At 40.1% G+C, this 16,757-nt stretch overlaps 1 protein-coding gene across 2 annotated transcripts in view; it reads right to left on the reverse strand.

Annotated features, from left to right (window-relative positions):
• Window positions 1-211: 211 nt before the first annotated feature.
• The window catches only part of LOC113660485 (roundabout homolog 2-like), an 88,063-nt gene continuing 71,517 nt past the window's right edge, over window positions 212-16,757 (reverse strand). Inside the window, exons 13-27 of one of the 2 annotated variants that reach the window (XM_027174032.2) lie at window positions 13,227-13,348; window positions 12,921-13,137; window positions 11,420-11,538; window positions 11,155-11,332; window positions 8,966-9,181; window positions 8,577-8,619; window positions 8,347-8,486; window positions 6,013-6,252; window positions 5,147-5,249; window positions 3,454-3,666; window positions 2,307-2,452; window positions 2,092-2,208; window positions 1,860-1,997; window positions 1,513-1,631; window positions 212-943 (exon numbers count right to left, since the gene is read on the reverse strand). In XM_027174032.2, the coding sequence (XP_027029833.2) occupies window positions 932-943; window positions 1,513-1,631; window positions 1,860-1,997; window positions 2,092-2,208; window positions 2,307-2,452; window positions 3,454-3,666; window positions 5,147-5,249; window positions 6,013-6,252; window positions 8,347-8,486; window positions 8,577-8,619; window positions 8,966-9,181; window positions 11,155-11,332; window positions 11,420-11,538; window positions 12,921-13,137; window positions 13,227-13,348 (2,123 nt within the window). In that variant the 3' untranslated portion in view covers window positions 212-931. The remainder of the gene's footprint in view (window positions 944-1,512; window positions 1,632-1,859; window positions 1,998-2,091; window positions 2,209-2,306; window positions 2,453-3,453; window positions 3,667-5,146; window positions 5,250-6,012; window positions 6,253-8,346; window positions 8,487-8,576; window positions 8,620-8,965; window positions 9,182-11,154; window positions 11,333-11,419; window positions 11,539-12,920; window positions 13,138-13,226; window positions 13,349-16,757) is intronic. The other variant, XM_047820789.1, reaches the window with a different exon arrangement.

The following is a 16,757-nucleotide window of genomic DNA, read 5'->3' on the forward strand; positions in this document are numbered from 1 at the left end:
CACGGTGTTGGCAGAAGGTTACGGCCCCTTTTGCACCACTCCATTAAACTTCTGCACAAAAAAAAACAAAAAAAAAAAACAACCCAACCCTGTTTGTTCACTAACATATTACACTGCAATGGAATGGAATGAAAATATAGCTCAGTGCAGTTCATCTATCATAATTCATTCATTTAAATCAGTTCTTTAAAAAAAAGCTTCTAGACAAACATTTATTTTAAAAAACTGTATTTCAATGTTTTTTATTTTATTGTGTTTTCTTGCACAATCCAAAATACGACAAAGGACAATTTTAATGCTAATGTGTTCAACACAATCATGTCATTCGTATAATATTAATACGCTCCGTTTACTTCCATTCAGTGTGTGTAACATTAGCACTTTAGCTTGCACAGCCTGGTTATGTGTATGTCAGCAGCGCAGCTTAGCAGGCGAGACTCATCTCTCCGGAGCGCATGACAGTTTTGCAGTGTGGACGGATTTGAAGCAGAGATGCTGGATCATAAACTATTCTACCATAAAAACTGTTATGGGTTTAGACTCAGAGACTCTAGTATTACACAAGATAAACAGTGTGGAATTAAATGTAAACATCGAGGTATCGAGGTAAAGAAAAAAAAATTACATTCAGAGATATTTTTGTCTGGCAAAAATCGTTTGTTGATCTGTCACACGAAGCATAGTCCAAAATATTAGATGCCTCAAAATAAAGGTTTCAACAGCATAGAAATAAAAAAACAAACAAATGAATAAACAAACAAACAAACAAACAAACAAACAAACAAACAAATAAATAAGTAGCTTAAGGAGGTGGATGAAAATTACATAGACTTGTATGGCTCTTGTGTTCTACTGGACATCATTTGCAATAAAGGTTCATTTGGCACAGTAGGACACCGAGTAGAAATTCATCGTCGTCGTCATCTTCCACTCACATCGCGTTCTGCGAGCAAACAAACACATGATGAAAAACTGCTGGTACTGAGGACAGAGGACAGCACAAAAGACAAGATGATCTCCTGAGTGGCTGGATGCTTTGAACGCTACAGACCTAGTGACGATGTTTTCTGTAATCAGATCTTACTTCTGTTAGTCCTACTTGAAGACTTGTTACTGTTTATCAATGAAAGGTCAATTATGAACCTTGTGATTAAACGGCCTTTGTGTTTGAGATCGATCTCCGCTCTACTGTGCCGTGTGTTCTGTGTGAGTAAATACTATAATTAACTAATTTAGGCCTATTGAACCAAGTAGCGTGTAAACACACACACACCACACACACAGTCTTACAAATGTCTAATTATATCGTCTTGTGTATCTGACTATGAAATATGCATGCTTTCAAGGATTTGGGTTTAGTGCTTCAAATGAGTTTGAATTAATCCAGAAACAAACATCCACACACACACACACACACACACACACACACACACACACACACACACACACACACACACACACACACACACACACACACACACACACACAACTGTGCTTATATCCCCAGCTCACCTCTTTTTTCCTCCTGGTGTGGGAAGCTGTGTGGGGACGAGAGCAAGAGCTGGAAGTTGCAGGAGGAGAACACTGACCCCTGGACTGCATGTTCACACTGTAGTGGATGAGCTCCTTCTCTGTATACAAACACAGCATTCAGCATTTACACTCAGACAGGATGCACTGATGGAACGGAATCAAATTAGGGGGTTGACCTTAAGAGAGCGTGTGTCTTTGTTAGTGATTGGCTTTTAAACATGAACAGACTCGTTTAAATTCCTCTGGTATCCCTGCAGAACTTGACTGACATTAGTTACAGAATGGGTGACTGACCCTATTAGTGAGTGTGTAGTAGGATTTCAGACCTTCTGTGCTCCACCGGTTCTGTGTTTTCAGGTCTGCCCTCCGTTCTTGGCCAGGTGGCTGTGTTCTGGTCTTCGACATGGCTGCCAGGTCCACCTTAGTGCCTTCTGCCGGAGGGGGTTCAGGTGGCGGGGGCAGATCTGAACAAATAATCAAACGAATGAGATTGTTACATGCACTGTACCACACCTACCGCACCAACATTCTCCGGAAATAAGAACATTGTCTCCTGACCTCCTGTTTTTAAGGTTTCTCTTCTCCGAGGTCCGTCCCTGGATGATGTCTTTTTGGACCGTGGTTGCTCAGTGGGGGATGGAATTGACTTCTCGCGCACAAATAAAGCAATCTCGCCTACTCAGAAATCAAATCAGAAACATAATTAGAGAAAATGTGACACTATATTAGCCCATGATAGAGTTTTGAAACAGATCATTTGGTAGAGTGTTTACCTTTGAAGTGCTCAGACCTCTCCACTTGGCAGATGTCTCTCCAGTGGCCCTGCAGACGGGGCAGGCTGTTGTGTGATTCCAGGTTGGTGAGTAGGTTTGAGTTGGGGAGAGTTGATTTGAAATTTGGTGCGCATGGCCCCTTAGTGCTAGATAAGAACAAACCCAAGAACATTTTGACCTCCAACAAATGACAACAACTGCACTGAAGAACTGAAGTTTTATCCCTTATTAATTTCAAAGTTGACCCCGACTTGGCTTTAACGGATGAAACTGAACTCCCTTGATGTATAATGTTTATTATAGTCCTTTTTGACCATTTACGTAAAAATTACGACAGCTCTCACAACAGTCTCTGTAACTGAATGCACGTTGACATGCTCTGTAATTAAATGAATTATGGTACAACAACAAATGCCCTACAATTAATGATCCGCGAATAAGTAAGATGGATCACAGCTAGCCAGCCATTGTAAATGTTCCCTTGTGAATTTTACTACACAGTGATGGCTGGTCATGAAATTGGACAGAAATCTAATATCTATCAATAGCCTGACAACTATTAGTGTTGATGAATTTCAGGAGATATTATGATGACAGACTAAATTCCCTCTCTTTTCAGGTTCATTATACCCACAATTGTTTCACATCGCTGCTGCTGTGAACACTGGGGGTGTTTTATTTGACACAACTGTCACCGAGAGGCTGCATCAATCTACAGCCTGGGCTAAAAGACAGAGCTAGAAGACAGTCACACTTGGTTCCAAAAAAAAAAAATCCAAAACAATCTGCTTTGTTAACAGCAAATAATGTGATGACAAAAACAAACCCTAATACTGACGTATTTATACATGTATCTTTCAACACAAGGGACCAACCATCTCCTGACCAGCACACTATTAGCTATTTTATCCAAGTACAAAGTCTTAGAACTTGTCTGAAATTCCAATTGATCCTTCCTTGTTAATATGCGTAGAGGGTACATTGCATAAACCCTTCATCTGACCTGCCTGTTCCCTGGCCATTATTTTTTTCATTAGAATGGATGCTGATTCAGGTTGCTAGCCATCTGGTGATGCTAGAGCTGGCCAGGAATTATGCGGGCTAGTTTTTGACGCTGATGTGTAGGTGTGTAAGTATGTGTGTGTACCGTAGCAGTAGGTCAGGATGCTGCAAACATGGATTAACTGGCATTAGTTCCTCGTTGGGAGATGGGTTTAGGGTTGCTGTGAACGGCTGGTTGTAGGTGGTAGCTCGCCCACAGCGCTCCCCTCTCAGAGGCAATGTGGCAGAGTTCTCCATACCATCCTTTTGATAGGTCCTCTCCGGCAGAGGAGCACACCAGTCATCTTCCTCCTCACACCTGCAGGACCGGGAGACAAAGCACATACCATTCATCCATATCATAGTAATCCTGAAGAGGATCTGGTTACCACAAATCGAAATGACCTGGATTACTGAAATTGGAGACCCATTTAAGAGTTTTTGCTAAACAAACATTCTAACAACCCGCCCACTGAGACCTGAGGTAATTATACAAAAGCATGACAGAGAAACAGACCAAACAAATAAATGGATCAAGTATCAGAAGACCACAGACCCTTGGGCTGTTTGTGGATAGGATTTATGGATATTACATATTGAACACTGCAACAAAAATCCTCTTAAACCCAGTCGATCCCAGAGGGCAACACTGCAAACATGATGTGAGGAGAGGAGGAAGTTAAGTTGATGTGTTTCATTGCACAGTGCACTGCCAGCAGCTACTATAAAGCGTCTATGCTCAGGTGGCCTGTGTCTCATCCTGCTTGTTCTCTTAGTGTGGCACTGAAGCTTAGACTTGGGCTCTAACTTCATTAGCTTCTGTCATTATAACTTATAAGCTGTCACTATAAGAAGATAAAATGGGTCCTTTATTTACTCTCCACCTGCGTTCTGTCCACTGAGAGCAGTCCAGCACAAGGCTGGCTAATTAAGAAATATGTCAAAAATAGTCTGGCAAAAAAAAAAAAAAAAAAAAAATCTGACACACAGAAAAGGTGTACTGGATATGAAATGAATATACACAGGAATGCAAATTTTAGAATAGTATACGACTGAGTATAAAATAATTGAAGAAGATAAATGAAGAAGATGAAGGCACTATGTAGCCAAACGTACAGTATGTGACACTTGCCGTATGTACTGTTGCTACGAAGTTGGTAGCACGAAACTGTCTGGAATATACATGTATGAGGCAGCATTTAGATTTCCGTTCGCTGAAACCAAGCAGCCAAAACTTAAGAGGCCAAAACTTGTTCCTGCACCGCCCTCAACCCCAATGATCACTTTTGGGATGAACTGGAACGCTGACTGCATGCCAGTCCTTTCCCAACATCAGTGTCCGACTTCACTAATGCTCTTACGGATGAATGAGCACAAATCCCCACTGCCACGCTCCAAAATCGAGTGGAAAGCCTTCCCAGAAGAGTGGAGGTTATTATAACACCAACAGGGGAATACATCAATAATGAAATGTTCAACAAGCACATGTGATGTACTGGTCATATGTCTGCAATCTTTCTGGCAGTAAAGAGTAAAAGTGGAATTAATTCCAAGATGACATTTATTTTAAGGAGTCACTGATATTCCTTCATAACTTTCATAAGTTATTGAAATGATCAAATAGTTTGTGTTTAGATTTAAATATTGTATATTAAGGGTCTCTCTAAAAAATTTCACTTAGTTGTTCAACTTTAGTTTTAGATTTAAAACATTTTATTTCAAATCATGGTGCTGTTTTCTTAAGTCGTACTATTTTGCCTGTTGGCTTTGTGTAAGACGTGCATGCTGTTGGATCTGACCTGGGCTGCTGTCTCTGTTCTCGTGTGTTTGGCGGCGGCAGGGACAGAACATTGGACCAGTTATACGTCGCTGACTCAGAAGGCTTCTGCATTTCCATATTATCTGTAACAGCAGAGAACATTTAAGAATTTCATTTAAAAATGGCATAATTATCTTATATGTAAAGGCAATCCGGGCTTAGATAAATATCTATTAACTTGACACTTACAGTATGTTCAACGCAATTACATGTTTTAACAAGTGTTATGAATTTTAAAACAAAATATTTAACGTGTCAACAAGGTGAAGGTGAAAATATATAAAGTTCATTCATACATTTTCTATCGCTTATCAAAACTACTCGGGTCACGGGGAGCCTGTGCCTATCTCAGGCGTCATCGGGCATCAAGGCAGGATACACCCTGGACGGAGTGCCAACCCATCGCAGGGCACACACACTCTCATTCACACACACACTCACACACTATGGACAATTTTCCAGAGATGCCAATCAACCTACCATGCATGTCTTTGGACCGGGGGAGGAAACCCCGAGGCACGGGGAGAACATGCAAACTCCACACACACAAGGTCGAGGCGGGAATCAAACCCCCAGCCCTGGAGGTGTGAGGAGAACGTGCTAACAACTAAGCCACCGTGCCCCCCAGAATATAAAGTTATCCTGATATCTTTTAAAAAAGACTGAACTAAACAATATATAAAAAAACAGTATATTGGTTATTCTAAAATAAAGCCTACAATTTTACTGCTACATGATTACATGATTACTATGAGATTGTTTGGGTCAACAGGATATACAAGTACAATGTGATGTAGTCAATAGTACATGAGTTTTAAGACAGAAGGTGAAATGCATCCACAGTACCGTCGCCTGTCCTTGGGTACTGGAGCTGGGCATATTCAGCTGAGCTGAGGTCAGACTGTAAGCTCCACTGGTCCAGGTCAGGTTTGGACAGGACTGGTGAGCTTGTGTAGAGGTCATGTGAGTAAACACTACTCAGGTCATGCTGTGACTCGCTAGCTCTGTCTATAGTGCTGTAGATGGCACCTTCGTTGGATGTTGGGCTGTATATTTGGTTTGGCCCCACGATGCTTGTCCCTGCAGCTGGAGAATAAAGGAACAAGAGAAAACCATTTTGGATGTGGAGGGAAAAAATGGAGGGCAAAGCAGAGGGACACATTCTCCTTAGTTAGAAATATGGCATTTCTTCACAACTGCCAGAATACTTGTCCATACCTTCTATATTTTAGTTTAGTTTCTATTTCAGATTTTTACCTGATGTAAGGCTTTACTCACATAAAACCTGTTAAAGCTGTATATAGGGATGTAACTGAATAGACAGACAGACAGACAGACAGACAGACAGACAGACAGACAGACAGACAGACAGACAGATAGATAGATAGATAGATAGATAGATAGATAGATAGATAGATAGATAGATAGATAGATAGATAGATAGATAGATAGATGTAACTAAAAAAAAAGCTATTTTTTGTGAACAGATATAAGGCTTGTGGGACAAAGAAACCAATGTTCAGTAACATGAAAATGCAGTGTTTATTTGTTCATCCTTAACTGTTTGATAAATGTCATGGGATTTTGGGAAACGATTCCATGTGAAACAAAACAAAACAACACTAAACAACTCTCTAGTTGAGGCCAATTATGAATTCAACTGAGGTTAAGAAACTGTCTGAGCCAGAATTCACAGACTGTGCTGACGACTTGCATTCCCACCTTTGTGGCACTTTTCCCAGCATATTTTGCATGTTTCTGAGGACATATTTACAAGAATAATGGAATTTATTTAATTAAATAAAGAACATTTAAGACCTAAATCCAAACAAAGATAGATATAAGGATGTTTGTAACACTAATCACCACAAAAATAAACCTTTATTTTTGTTACATATACATTACAGCAAAGTGAAATTCATCTCCACATATTAGTGTCGGAGCACAGGGTCAGCTATGATACGGTGCACATGGTGTGGCGTGGTTAAGGGCCTTGCTCAGGGGCTGAGCAGTGGCAGCGTAGTCGTGCTGGGGCTTGAAGCCCAAACTTCAGATCAACAACCCAGCACCTTAACAGTTTAAATCCCCACTGCTCCAAAAATAACAAAAAATAGCTAAACAAATACCAATACATATACAGACAGTATCACTGACTTAGAGGCAGGGTCTCCGATTTTTGAGAAATGCTTCAAAAAACTTCGAGCCGAATAATTAAAAACAAAAATCAAAACAAAAATCAAAACAAACATGTAGCCAATAAGCAGAAAGGGGCGGGGCTTGTCAATATGGGCGGAGAGAGTGTTCAGTGCGCATGTGTGACATTAGCAGAAAGCTGTTTTAACATTGACATGGAGGATAAAAACAAAGAAAGAAAGCGAAGAAAGACTTACGATAAGGCAAGAAGTAGGACGTGTTAATATAGGATCAGCTTTCCAGCGCTGGAGAGAACTGAAGGGCAGGAAGTTGGCCGCATATTCACAGATTGGAGTTTCCCGAGTCAATAACTCCTGAGCTAAATGCTGTTACTACACAAATAACACCTCTTTTCTATCGTAGTAATGTAGAGAGGCAGCTACAACTGCGTTTTGTGTAGTAACAGCGTTTAGCTCAGGAGTTATTCACTCGGGAATTCAACTTTACTTAAGATGCCGAGGCACTTTTTCCTTCTCGATAGGTGAGTAACGTTGGTTTTGCTTTGTTACACAGAACTAATATATGCCGTCCTTTGCATGATTATGCTTGTGTGTCATTTTTGCTTGTTTGTTTATCTGCAATCGTATTGTTCTTCCCTTCAGCTATGATAAAGACACATTTCTTTCCATTATTTGCCTGGGTTACGTATGTATATGTGGGCGGAGCTATAAATACAGGGGTGGGACCCATTTGGGTTAGGGGCGTGTTTGTTTTGGTGATTTCAAATGTTGACATTGGCTTTCAAAAATCAGAGACCTGCCTTTAATAATCAAGTATGATAAATATATTCAGAATGAATTGAAACATTTAAATCTGCTTTGTATTACTTTAAATTACTGTTAAATTAGTTGCTGAGCTAGTTAGTTGGGTAGCACAGCTATCAAAGCCATCAGCACAACCAACCATCGTCCTTGAATTATAAAGAATTACAGGGAAATGTAAAAAAATACTGTCATGGTCACTGTTATGATATGAGAAGTCTCTTACTGTTGCAGTATCTGTCAGTGGAGTCGTGTTTGCCAGTGCAGCAATTCATGGAATCTTTATTGCTCTGGTTAAAGTTGTTGTTCGGCCAAGACTCCGCCAGCCAGGGATAGTTAACCATGTTGGATCCGAGCAAGCATGGCCTACAGAGAAAAGTCATTATGTACTGTATGTTTCGACAGCATACTTTCAAAGGCATGTAGGAAAAATAGAAGCAGATGGACTTTGCGTACCTTCCGTTGCTAAGTCCTGCCCTGTCACCGTTGGAGAGGCCGACTGGGACAAAAACGGAAGGTTAATACCATTAATCTGTAACTCTACTGAGAATATGAGTAAGTAAAGCAAGAAAACAGGTTAAAGCATTATATTACTGCCAGAAATGAAGAGAACAGTACCTAATTACAATTCGTTAAGCTCTCAGCGGGATTTGTTTAGTCTCTCATTTCACAGCACACACTTAAATGAGATATTTTTTGAGCAAAAACAATGCCAAACAGAACGGATTAGAGGTTCTGACCACTGAAATTGGATTAACTTGAGACTCGTGCTTAAACATTAAAACACTGGAATCGATTGCTGGCAGAAAGATAAAAGCAATGTGGTATAATTCATTTCAGGATACCAGCAGGTGTGTAGGCAAAAGAAGTGGCATAATGGCCAAGCTCTTTCTTTCTCTTGTGTCTGCAGTAGATCCAGGCACTGAAGCCCATCAGCACCATCCAGCAGGCTGAACCCAGAGTAGCAATAAAAGCTGGCTGTCTGAACAGTACCGAGATGTGCTCCGAAAGACTGCTGCTGTCATCATTCAGCACAGGCAATGAGGGCTCACCCACGGGGGCTTCAGCGAGAGAGAGTGAGAGAGAGCGAGAGAGAGCGAGAGAGAGAGAGAGAGAGAGAGAGAGAGAGAGAGAGAGAGAGAGAGAGAGAGAGAGAGAGAGGATGACATATTGGCTGTTCAGTGTAATCGAGTGGAAGGTATGAATGAATGTAATGTTAGATTTGTCAGATATATGGGATTCTGGAAAGATAACAGAACTGACATCAAAATAGCTGTGTGAAATTAGCGATACAGCACAGGAGACGAATTCGTCGGTTTTGTGACGGCTACAAAAAGAAAATCTAAATTGCAGCACAGTTTCTACGTAATTTAACACGCATTATGCTAAAGTGCAGAATGTCAGCTTTAATTTAAAAGCAAATCCTGCGATGCTGTGGCTTGTCTTGTATTCAGAAAACCGCACGTTAAAAATAAGGTTCAGGTCAAGTAATTGATTTCCATTCCACAATCCGCTTCATAGTATTCTATGGCTGACAGTCTGCACTTTAGTATAAGTCAATTTAATATATTTAATCTCTGCAAGTATTATCATAATAGTTTCATTGGTCTTGAAATGCCAAAAAGGAATATGATCCGAGTAGGATTTCTTTTCTCTCTTTGGTGTGTGGAGAAGTCCAGCTAAGTCACATTAGACGGACAGATGGCCTTGTGTGACTGATTAACCGCCAACATAATTAGCAACTGACAGTGGAACTGACACTTCAATCAGACTTTGCTGCCCAACAGTAGGGGTCATCTTGTGAGGAAAAAATCACAAGAATTGAAATAATCAGTAATAGCCGATTCACACTGTTAGCACTAACTCATGGTGATTTCCTTAGTTGGTTTAATGCTTCTAAGCAAATTCATCTGTTTGATGTTTCTGATCCACTGGCTACTGGGGATTTCCTGATGCTGATGATGAACGTGGAATATTTTCCTTGGAGGCTATTCGTGTATTCTTGAAAGCAGATTTCCTCTTTCTATTTGAATGTATTTGTATGTCAGGTCTTTGTAATAGATGATACACTTGTTAAATAAGCGTTTGCAAGTAAACTGTTATGGGTTGTGGGTGGCACTGGAGTGGATTTAAAGGACTGTGATTAAAACACTAATTCATTAATATCATAAAGAGCGTGCTAAAAATTGTAATTACCTAATACTATATTACTTAATGCTACATTTCACTGTGGCCTACGAACATGGCAGACACGGACACTCACACTCAGGATTACTTGCACTCCGACTCTCGCAGTCACCGTCATCCTAATTGTGTTCATCCAAATGATGTATGTTTGGTTTCTAGCTGTTTAAAATCACCATTGATTCAGTTTCTAGACTAAATATATTCCCTATTTCTACCATGATTGAGCCTATCCTGTTAGGAACTTCTCTATATCCTGATTAGCCTGTGCCTGTTTCTGACCATGCGATTGGACTAACATGAATTGGATTATTCGCTAGTTCTTTACTGATCCCTGTTCCTTATATTTTGAGTGGTTTTCCAATTTTTGTGAGTTGTACGAATTTTTTCTGATGCGTTTTGCCAAGAGGTTGCATTTGCTACATCCTACTACCGACAGCTGGTGTTCATGACACCAAATCTAAGTAAAAAAAAGATACTTAATGCGAATAACATTGGAGTTGAGTTGATAGTGAAGATGAAGTCTCACAACTCCTGTCTTAAAACATTTAGGCAGAGGCTCAAAATTTTGCTTCAGTAAATGAAACCTAGAACTGAAAACAGATCATTTGAAACATGTTCTGAAATATTTTGTCTCATAAAATACTGATCTATGTTAATTTGACTTGCACTTCTAGTGAAAAAAGCATTAATAACACATATCCCATTCTGTCAAAGTTCATCTGCTGTGCAGCTCTATGAACATGATGTGCAATTGGATAGGACGTTTCTCTCGTTCAATCTGTATCGTCCAATAAATGTCACCCTGAGCTCCAGAGGCAGCTGTCAGCTGTCAGGGGAAGGCACTCACTGATGAGAATAAATACTGGCGCACTGGGTTCTCCAGCTCCTGCGCTGGTCACTGCAACCACCTGCACGTTGTACAGCATCTCGGGCACCAGCTCATTTACCAGCACGTGGAGGACTTCCCCGCTCACACTTTGGTTTATCTGCATCTGAAGTCCAGACACATTCCCTACACACAACACCTGTACAGGACACCAGAGTGGCACTCAGTATCATGGTCAATGTAATGCAAACTTTTCCAAAAATGGTGCACTGTTGTTATTCTGTACCCTGTACTCCAAAATGGGCTCATCCTGGACATCACTGATAGGTGGCTCCCAGGACACTCGCACTGTGGAGCTGTTATCCAACTGGACCACAGTGACAGCTTGAGGGGGGGCACTTAGCACTTTAAAAGCAGAAAAAAAAAGTTTAACTCTGATTAAATCCAAGTCATTATGTTCTGTTCTTTACAAAGCAATGGATATCCAATTGGTCCACTTCTGCTTGTTAAATTCTATTGTATATTTCACGCTAATATTCTCAATATATCTTAATTCGTCAGCAGTGTTTATGAAACAAAACCTACTGGATGTACAGAAGACTAGGTTTTTAAAAGGGACAGGAAACGCTTTGGTTACCGTATTTTCCGCACCATAAGGCGCACCGGATTATAAGGCACAGTCTTGATTACGGGGTCTATTTCTGTACTTGACCCATACATAAGGCACACCGTATTATAAGGCGCATGCTAAAACATAGTTTAGTTCTGAGTTTAGTTGAACTTTATTCTACTGTTTAACAACATACACACACACATTATTTTTTAATCAATCTTCTCCCACAAATCCATCAAAGTCCTCATCTTCTGTGTCTGAATTGAACAGCTGAGCAATTTCGCCATCAAACATGCCGGGTTCCCTCTCATCATTGTCGGAGTCAGTCTCGTTGCCAGGTGGCTGTTCAGCAATGATGCCGGCTTTTGCGAAAGCTCGAACAACAGTTACCTTAGCCCAGGCATCCACAATCCATCCATATATGGTGGTGTAACTCGCCCGGCGCTGCCTCCAAGTCTTAGTTAAGGTGTGTTAATTTTGAATGCCCTGTTTACACATATGTCCAGCGGTTGGAGCGGTTGTGCCTCGTAAGCATGTCTCTTCACTGGTGCCATTTTGGGGGGTCCTTAGGCAAACAAATTTTGTTTTGCAACAAACTGGTACTATACCGACCGGAGGCGTGGTGGAGGTAAGCGTACGTACTGTACGTATTACGTAATGTTCTCTGATTGGCACCGGATTATTAAGCGCATGGCCGATTTTTGAGAAAATTTAAGGCTCTTAGGTGCGCCTTATAGTGCGGAAAATACGGTATATATTTGCAAATCCCAATCGTTTGCAACACTTTAATAAAGTCAGCTTACAATATAAACATGGTTTTACTAAACAACTTCAATCGAGACATTGAGCCAAGCTCAAGAAGTTCAAGCTTCAACATTCCTTTTAACTTTTGTTCCATTCTCATTTTCCCCCCGAACGGTTCGTTAAGAAACCCGTCCTGAGGTGATCAGTGCAAAATGTTCACAACTTATTTTCATAACTCCTGGCATAGAAAACCCTACAGCTCCATTCCTGCATCCTGAAATGAGGTTGGGGTCAGATAACTGGAGTTGGCAGCATGGGCAATAAAGGAACTGGTATATTGTAGGTGAAGGGAACATTGTTCCTAGCTGGAGGGTATTTTGTAGACTCTGAATAAAACCAGAAAAGGAATTAGTTAATATAAAAAACATACCTTCCTTTGGGGTGCAAAACACTACTAGCTCACTGTCAGAGCCCTGGAACTCTTTGAAGTAGGGTCTCATTTTGAGCTCGTACTCTGTGCCTCTGCGCAGCTCTGATAACACTGCTGTGTGTTTGGACCCTGCCTTTATGTCCTGAAGCAGCCAGGCGCTGCCTGACGGCCTGTACAGCAGCCTGTAACCCTGAAGGTAGAACGGCTGACGCTCGACCTGAAATAACACAACACGCTAGTAGTTAATGTGTTGCTAAAGCTGAAAATGAATTTGCTATCCACAAATATAATAAAGCCTTTTCTTACAGTCCATGTGATCTGTATGCTGGTGGGAGTCAGGATCTCTGGAGGATGCAGATACACCATGACCTCTGCTAAATCCGCCTGTATGCGCCTGGGATCGATTGGTGAACTGCTAGGCCTGCCATCTGAAACACACACACACAGACACACAAAATAAAAACATGATTTTTTTTTAATGACGCAGTAACAGCAATAAGACTTCATTTACTGATGACTGTCTTAATCAAGTCTTAATTTGCTACACCCAAAATTATTTTCTGCTCCTCAGTAGGCTCCTCAGAAAGCCAACACATTCTCTACAACTTGGACATACAGTAATGCACCACGTTCTTCCATCATCCCTGTCTCAACAGATCTGCAGCTAGTTGGCTTGAAAATTATTTAAACTACATTGTCTAAACCTCTGATGGCTTGTGTAATACAGTGAATAATTTTATTTCATTTATAATCTTAGCTAACCGTTATTTTTCCCTTCACCATCCTATGCCAGAGGGCAGAGATACTAGGATTATTTGACAAAACCAGCTCAGAGGTCAATAACTTCAGATTCACAGCTTGGTTGTTATATATTAATCTAGTCCAGAGTAACATTGTGTGATAAATTTCTCAACTGCATAGTTTTAAAGCCATACAGGTTTCCTTAACATTACGTTATACCCCGTGACCCGAGAAGTTGGGATAAGCGGTAGAAAATGAATGAATGAATTACAGTTATACTTGCTTGCAAAATATAATATAATATAATATAATATAATATAATATAATATAATATAATATAATAAATATATATATATATATAATAATATAATTCCATGGACAAAAATACACAGCTGACTCATCCATCCATCCATCCATCCATCCATCCATCCATCCATCTATCCATCCATCAGAACAGCAAGTCCAATTCAATACTTTGTGCTGTACACCAAAGACATTTGCTTTGAGATCAGAAGATGGATATGAGACGACAGATCAGAATTTCAGCTTTCGTTACCTCATACCTCAAATGTATTATGTAAAAAAACACTTAATGATTTGTTGCGTATCTCCTGCCTGTAGAAACTGCATCAAGTCTGTAAGTCACTGAAATGATCAAACTCTTTGATACTTGGTTTATGATGTTTTTTTAGGTTTGTACTACAGCAGCTTTCATGTGTTTGTTTTGTTCTTTTCATTTAATCTTCTCTTCAGGAGCTTAGTTAAAGTCTTTCTTTAAGGTAAGGACTTGGCCAGTTTAAAACGTTTTATGTTTTCCCCTGAAAAAGTAGAATGAAGTCCTTTGTTGTGTTGGCAGTGCGTTTTGGATCACTGTCTTGCAGCATGATGAAGTTCCTCCTGATTAGATTGGATGCATTTCTCTGAAAATTGGCAGACAGAATGCTCCTATAAACTTCTGAATTCATTCTTCTGCTGCCAAAATGTCTTACATCATCAATAAACATTAGTGATCCTGTTCCAGAAGCAGCCATGCAAGCCCACCGCCATGACACCCCACCCACCTCATGAAAAATGAGCTGGTTATCACTTTGGTAGAGGTTAATCTTGGTAACGGAACTTCTGTGAATCATCTCTGTATTTCTTTGTGAATTCTAATCTGGTCTTCTGATTCTTACTGCTGATGACAGGTTTGTATCTTGTGGTATGGCCTTTATATTTCAGCTCTCTATTTCTTTTTCTTGCGAATGGTGGATTGTGATACCGTCACCCCTGCCCTTTGGGGGTTCTTGCTGTTGTCACACACTGTTATTCTGATGTTTTTCTTCACCGCTCCCAAAATGTTTCAGTCATCAGCTGCTGTTGTTTTCAAGTCAAGAAGCTTTTATTGTCATTTCAACCATACAGTATATCGCAGTTGCAGTACACAGTGAAATAAGACGTTTCTCAGCGTTTCTTTGGCTGACATCTGGTTATTAGTTTATTTCAGAATATTCCACAGTGTTGGAATGGCTATGACCAATATTTTTGCAAAGTCCCTGATTGACTTTTCCTTTTTTTTTCTCAGCTGCAAAATTTTGTTTGCTTTTCTCCCATAGACATCTTTATGAAGAACGATCCTTTTAAAAGCAGGTTTAACTGAAGGCTTAAAACAAAAGTGTAAATTCAGGTATATATATACTCAGGGCTGTCAAGTGTCACGCATTTAGAGTGACAGTCACGCATTTGGGTCTTTTCTCCCGCTCTCCCGCCACACATCGTATTTCTCACGCAGAAAAACTTTTTGACTATTTATCATATATTTAATCAGCCACAGCGCCCAAAATGTATCAGTCCGCACGCACCGCATAGTCGAGCCTGACACTTATCAGCCAATCAAAAAAGAGGCTACAGAATAGCCAATCAGAAAATAGCACTATCTGAGTAAGATTTAATGCAACATCCAATAAAAAAAAACAAAAAAAAAACATTCATTCGTGAGGGTATTTTCGATGGCCGGTTAAACGAAACAATCATGATCCTAAAAATGGCTGGGCTTGAGCCGAAGTGTTTTAAATGGGAGCAACATTACAAATGATAATGGAGTCCACAAAGGCAACAAACACAATAAACAACACCAGTCATAATATCTCTCTCTCTCTCTCTCTCTCTCTCTCTCTCTCTCTCTCTCTCTCTCTCTCACACACACACACACACACACACAAATTAATAAATTGAAATTAAACAAATACTTTGTATTTGGTTAAATTTTGGTCAGTGATCCTTACCAAACACAACTACTCTCCCATTATTGTTTTTTTTTTTAATTGGAGTGGTTGGGGGTGGCGGTGTTGCTGGGGGGTTGGAGATGTCACGCTTGCCTGTCTTCAAAACTTGAGAGCCCTGTATACTGTTTAAATCAATCTAACAACTACACAGCTGGATAACATCTGCCATATCAAATTGGGTAGTCCGATACGAAACGCACAAGGTTCTATTTTGTTTAACACATGCACATATAAATAGCAAGACGATCTTTTGATCTCAAACTCAGATGTCTTCAGTCTACAGCAAAAACAACTTAATTGGCTTCTCTATTCCAGTTGTTTCTCATTTGTATGTAAATGGCAGTGAAAGATTTCAACCCAGTGCTGGAGCATGTTGGCCATTTTGCTGGGTATCTGATTACAAACTCTATTAATTAGGCTTAACACTGTAATTAGGCTTAGGTCTTGCTATTGTATGTGGCGCAACAATCCGACAGCTTGATCGAAGCCTGTTGTTCACTGTGTGAGAAAATCACACTTGAGCTAGCAATACATCTATTATATTGCTGCATTTACTAAATTGGCTCCTTACACGACTTCCTTTGCCGGATGATTACCTAGGCAAGATGAAAAAGTTGATTTAAAATCAATTCGTAGAAATAATACATGTAGTATAGAGTTACTGAAGTGGAATGATCTATAATCGCACTGTCTGCTGTCACCCATAAGAGGATGTGTTCCATGTGTTTCCTTTTAAGGTTTATTTCTGTTAGCTGGATTTCTGTAATGCTGTTTTGTGTCAGTGTCCATTACTTAGAACTGAATAGCATTGATTTTTTTAGTTGAGCATCAA

Source organism: Tachysurus fulvidraco, chromosome 11 (assembly GCF_022655615.1).
Source record: "Tachysurus fulvidraco isolate hzauxx_2018 chromosome 11, HZAU_PFXX_2.0, whole genome shotgun sequence".
Lineage (NCBI taxonomy): Eukaryota > Metazoa > Chordata > Actinopteri > Siluriformes > Bagridae > Tachysurus > Tachysurus fulvidraco.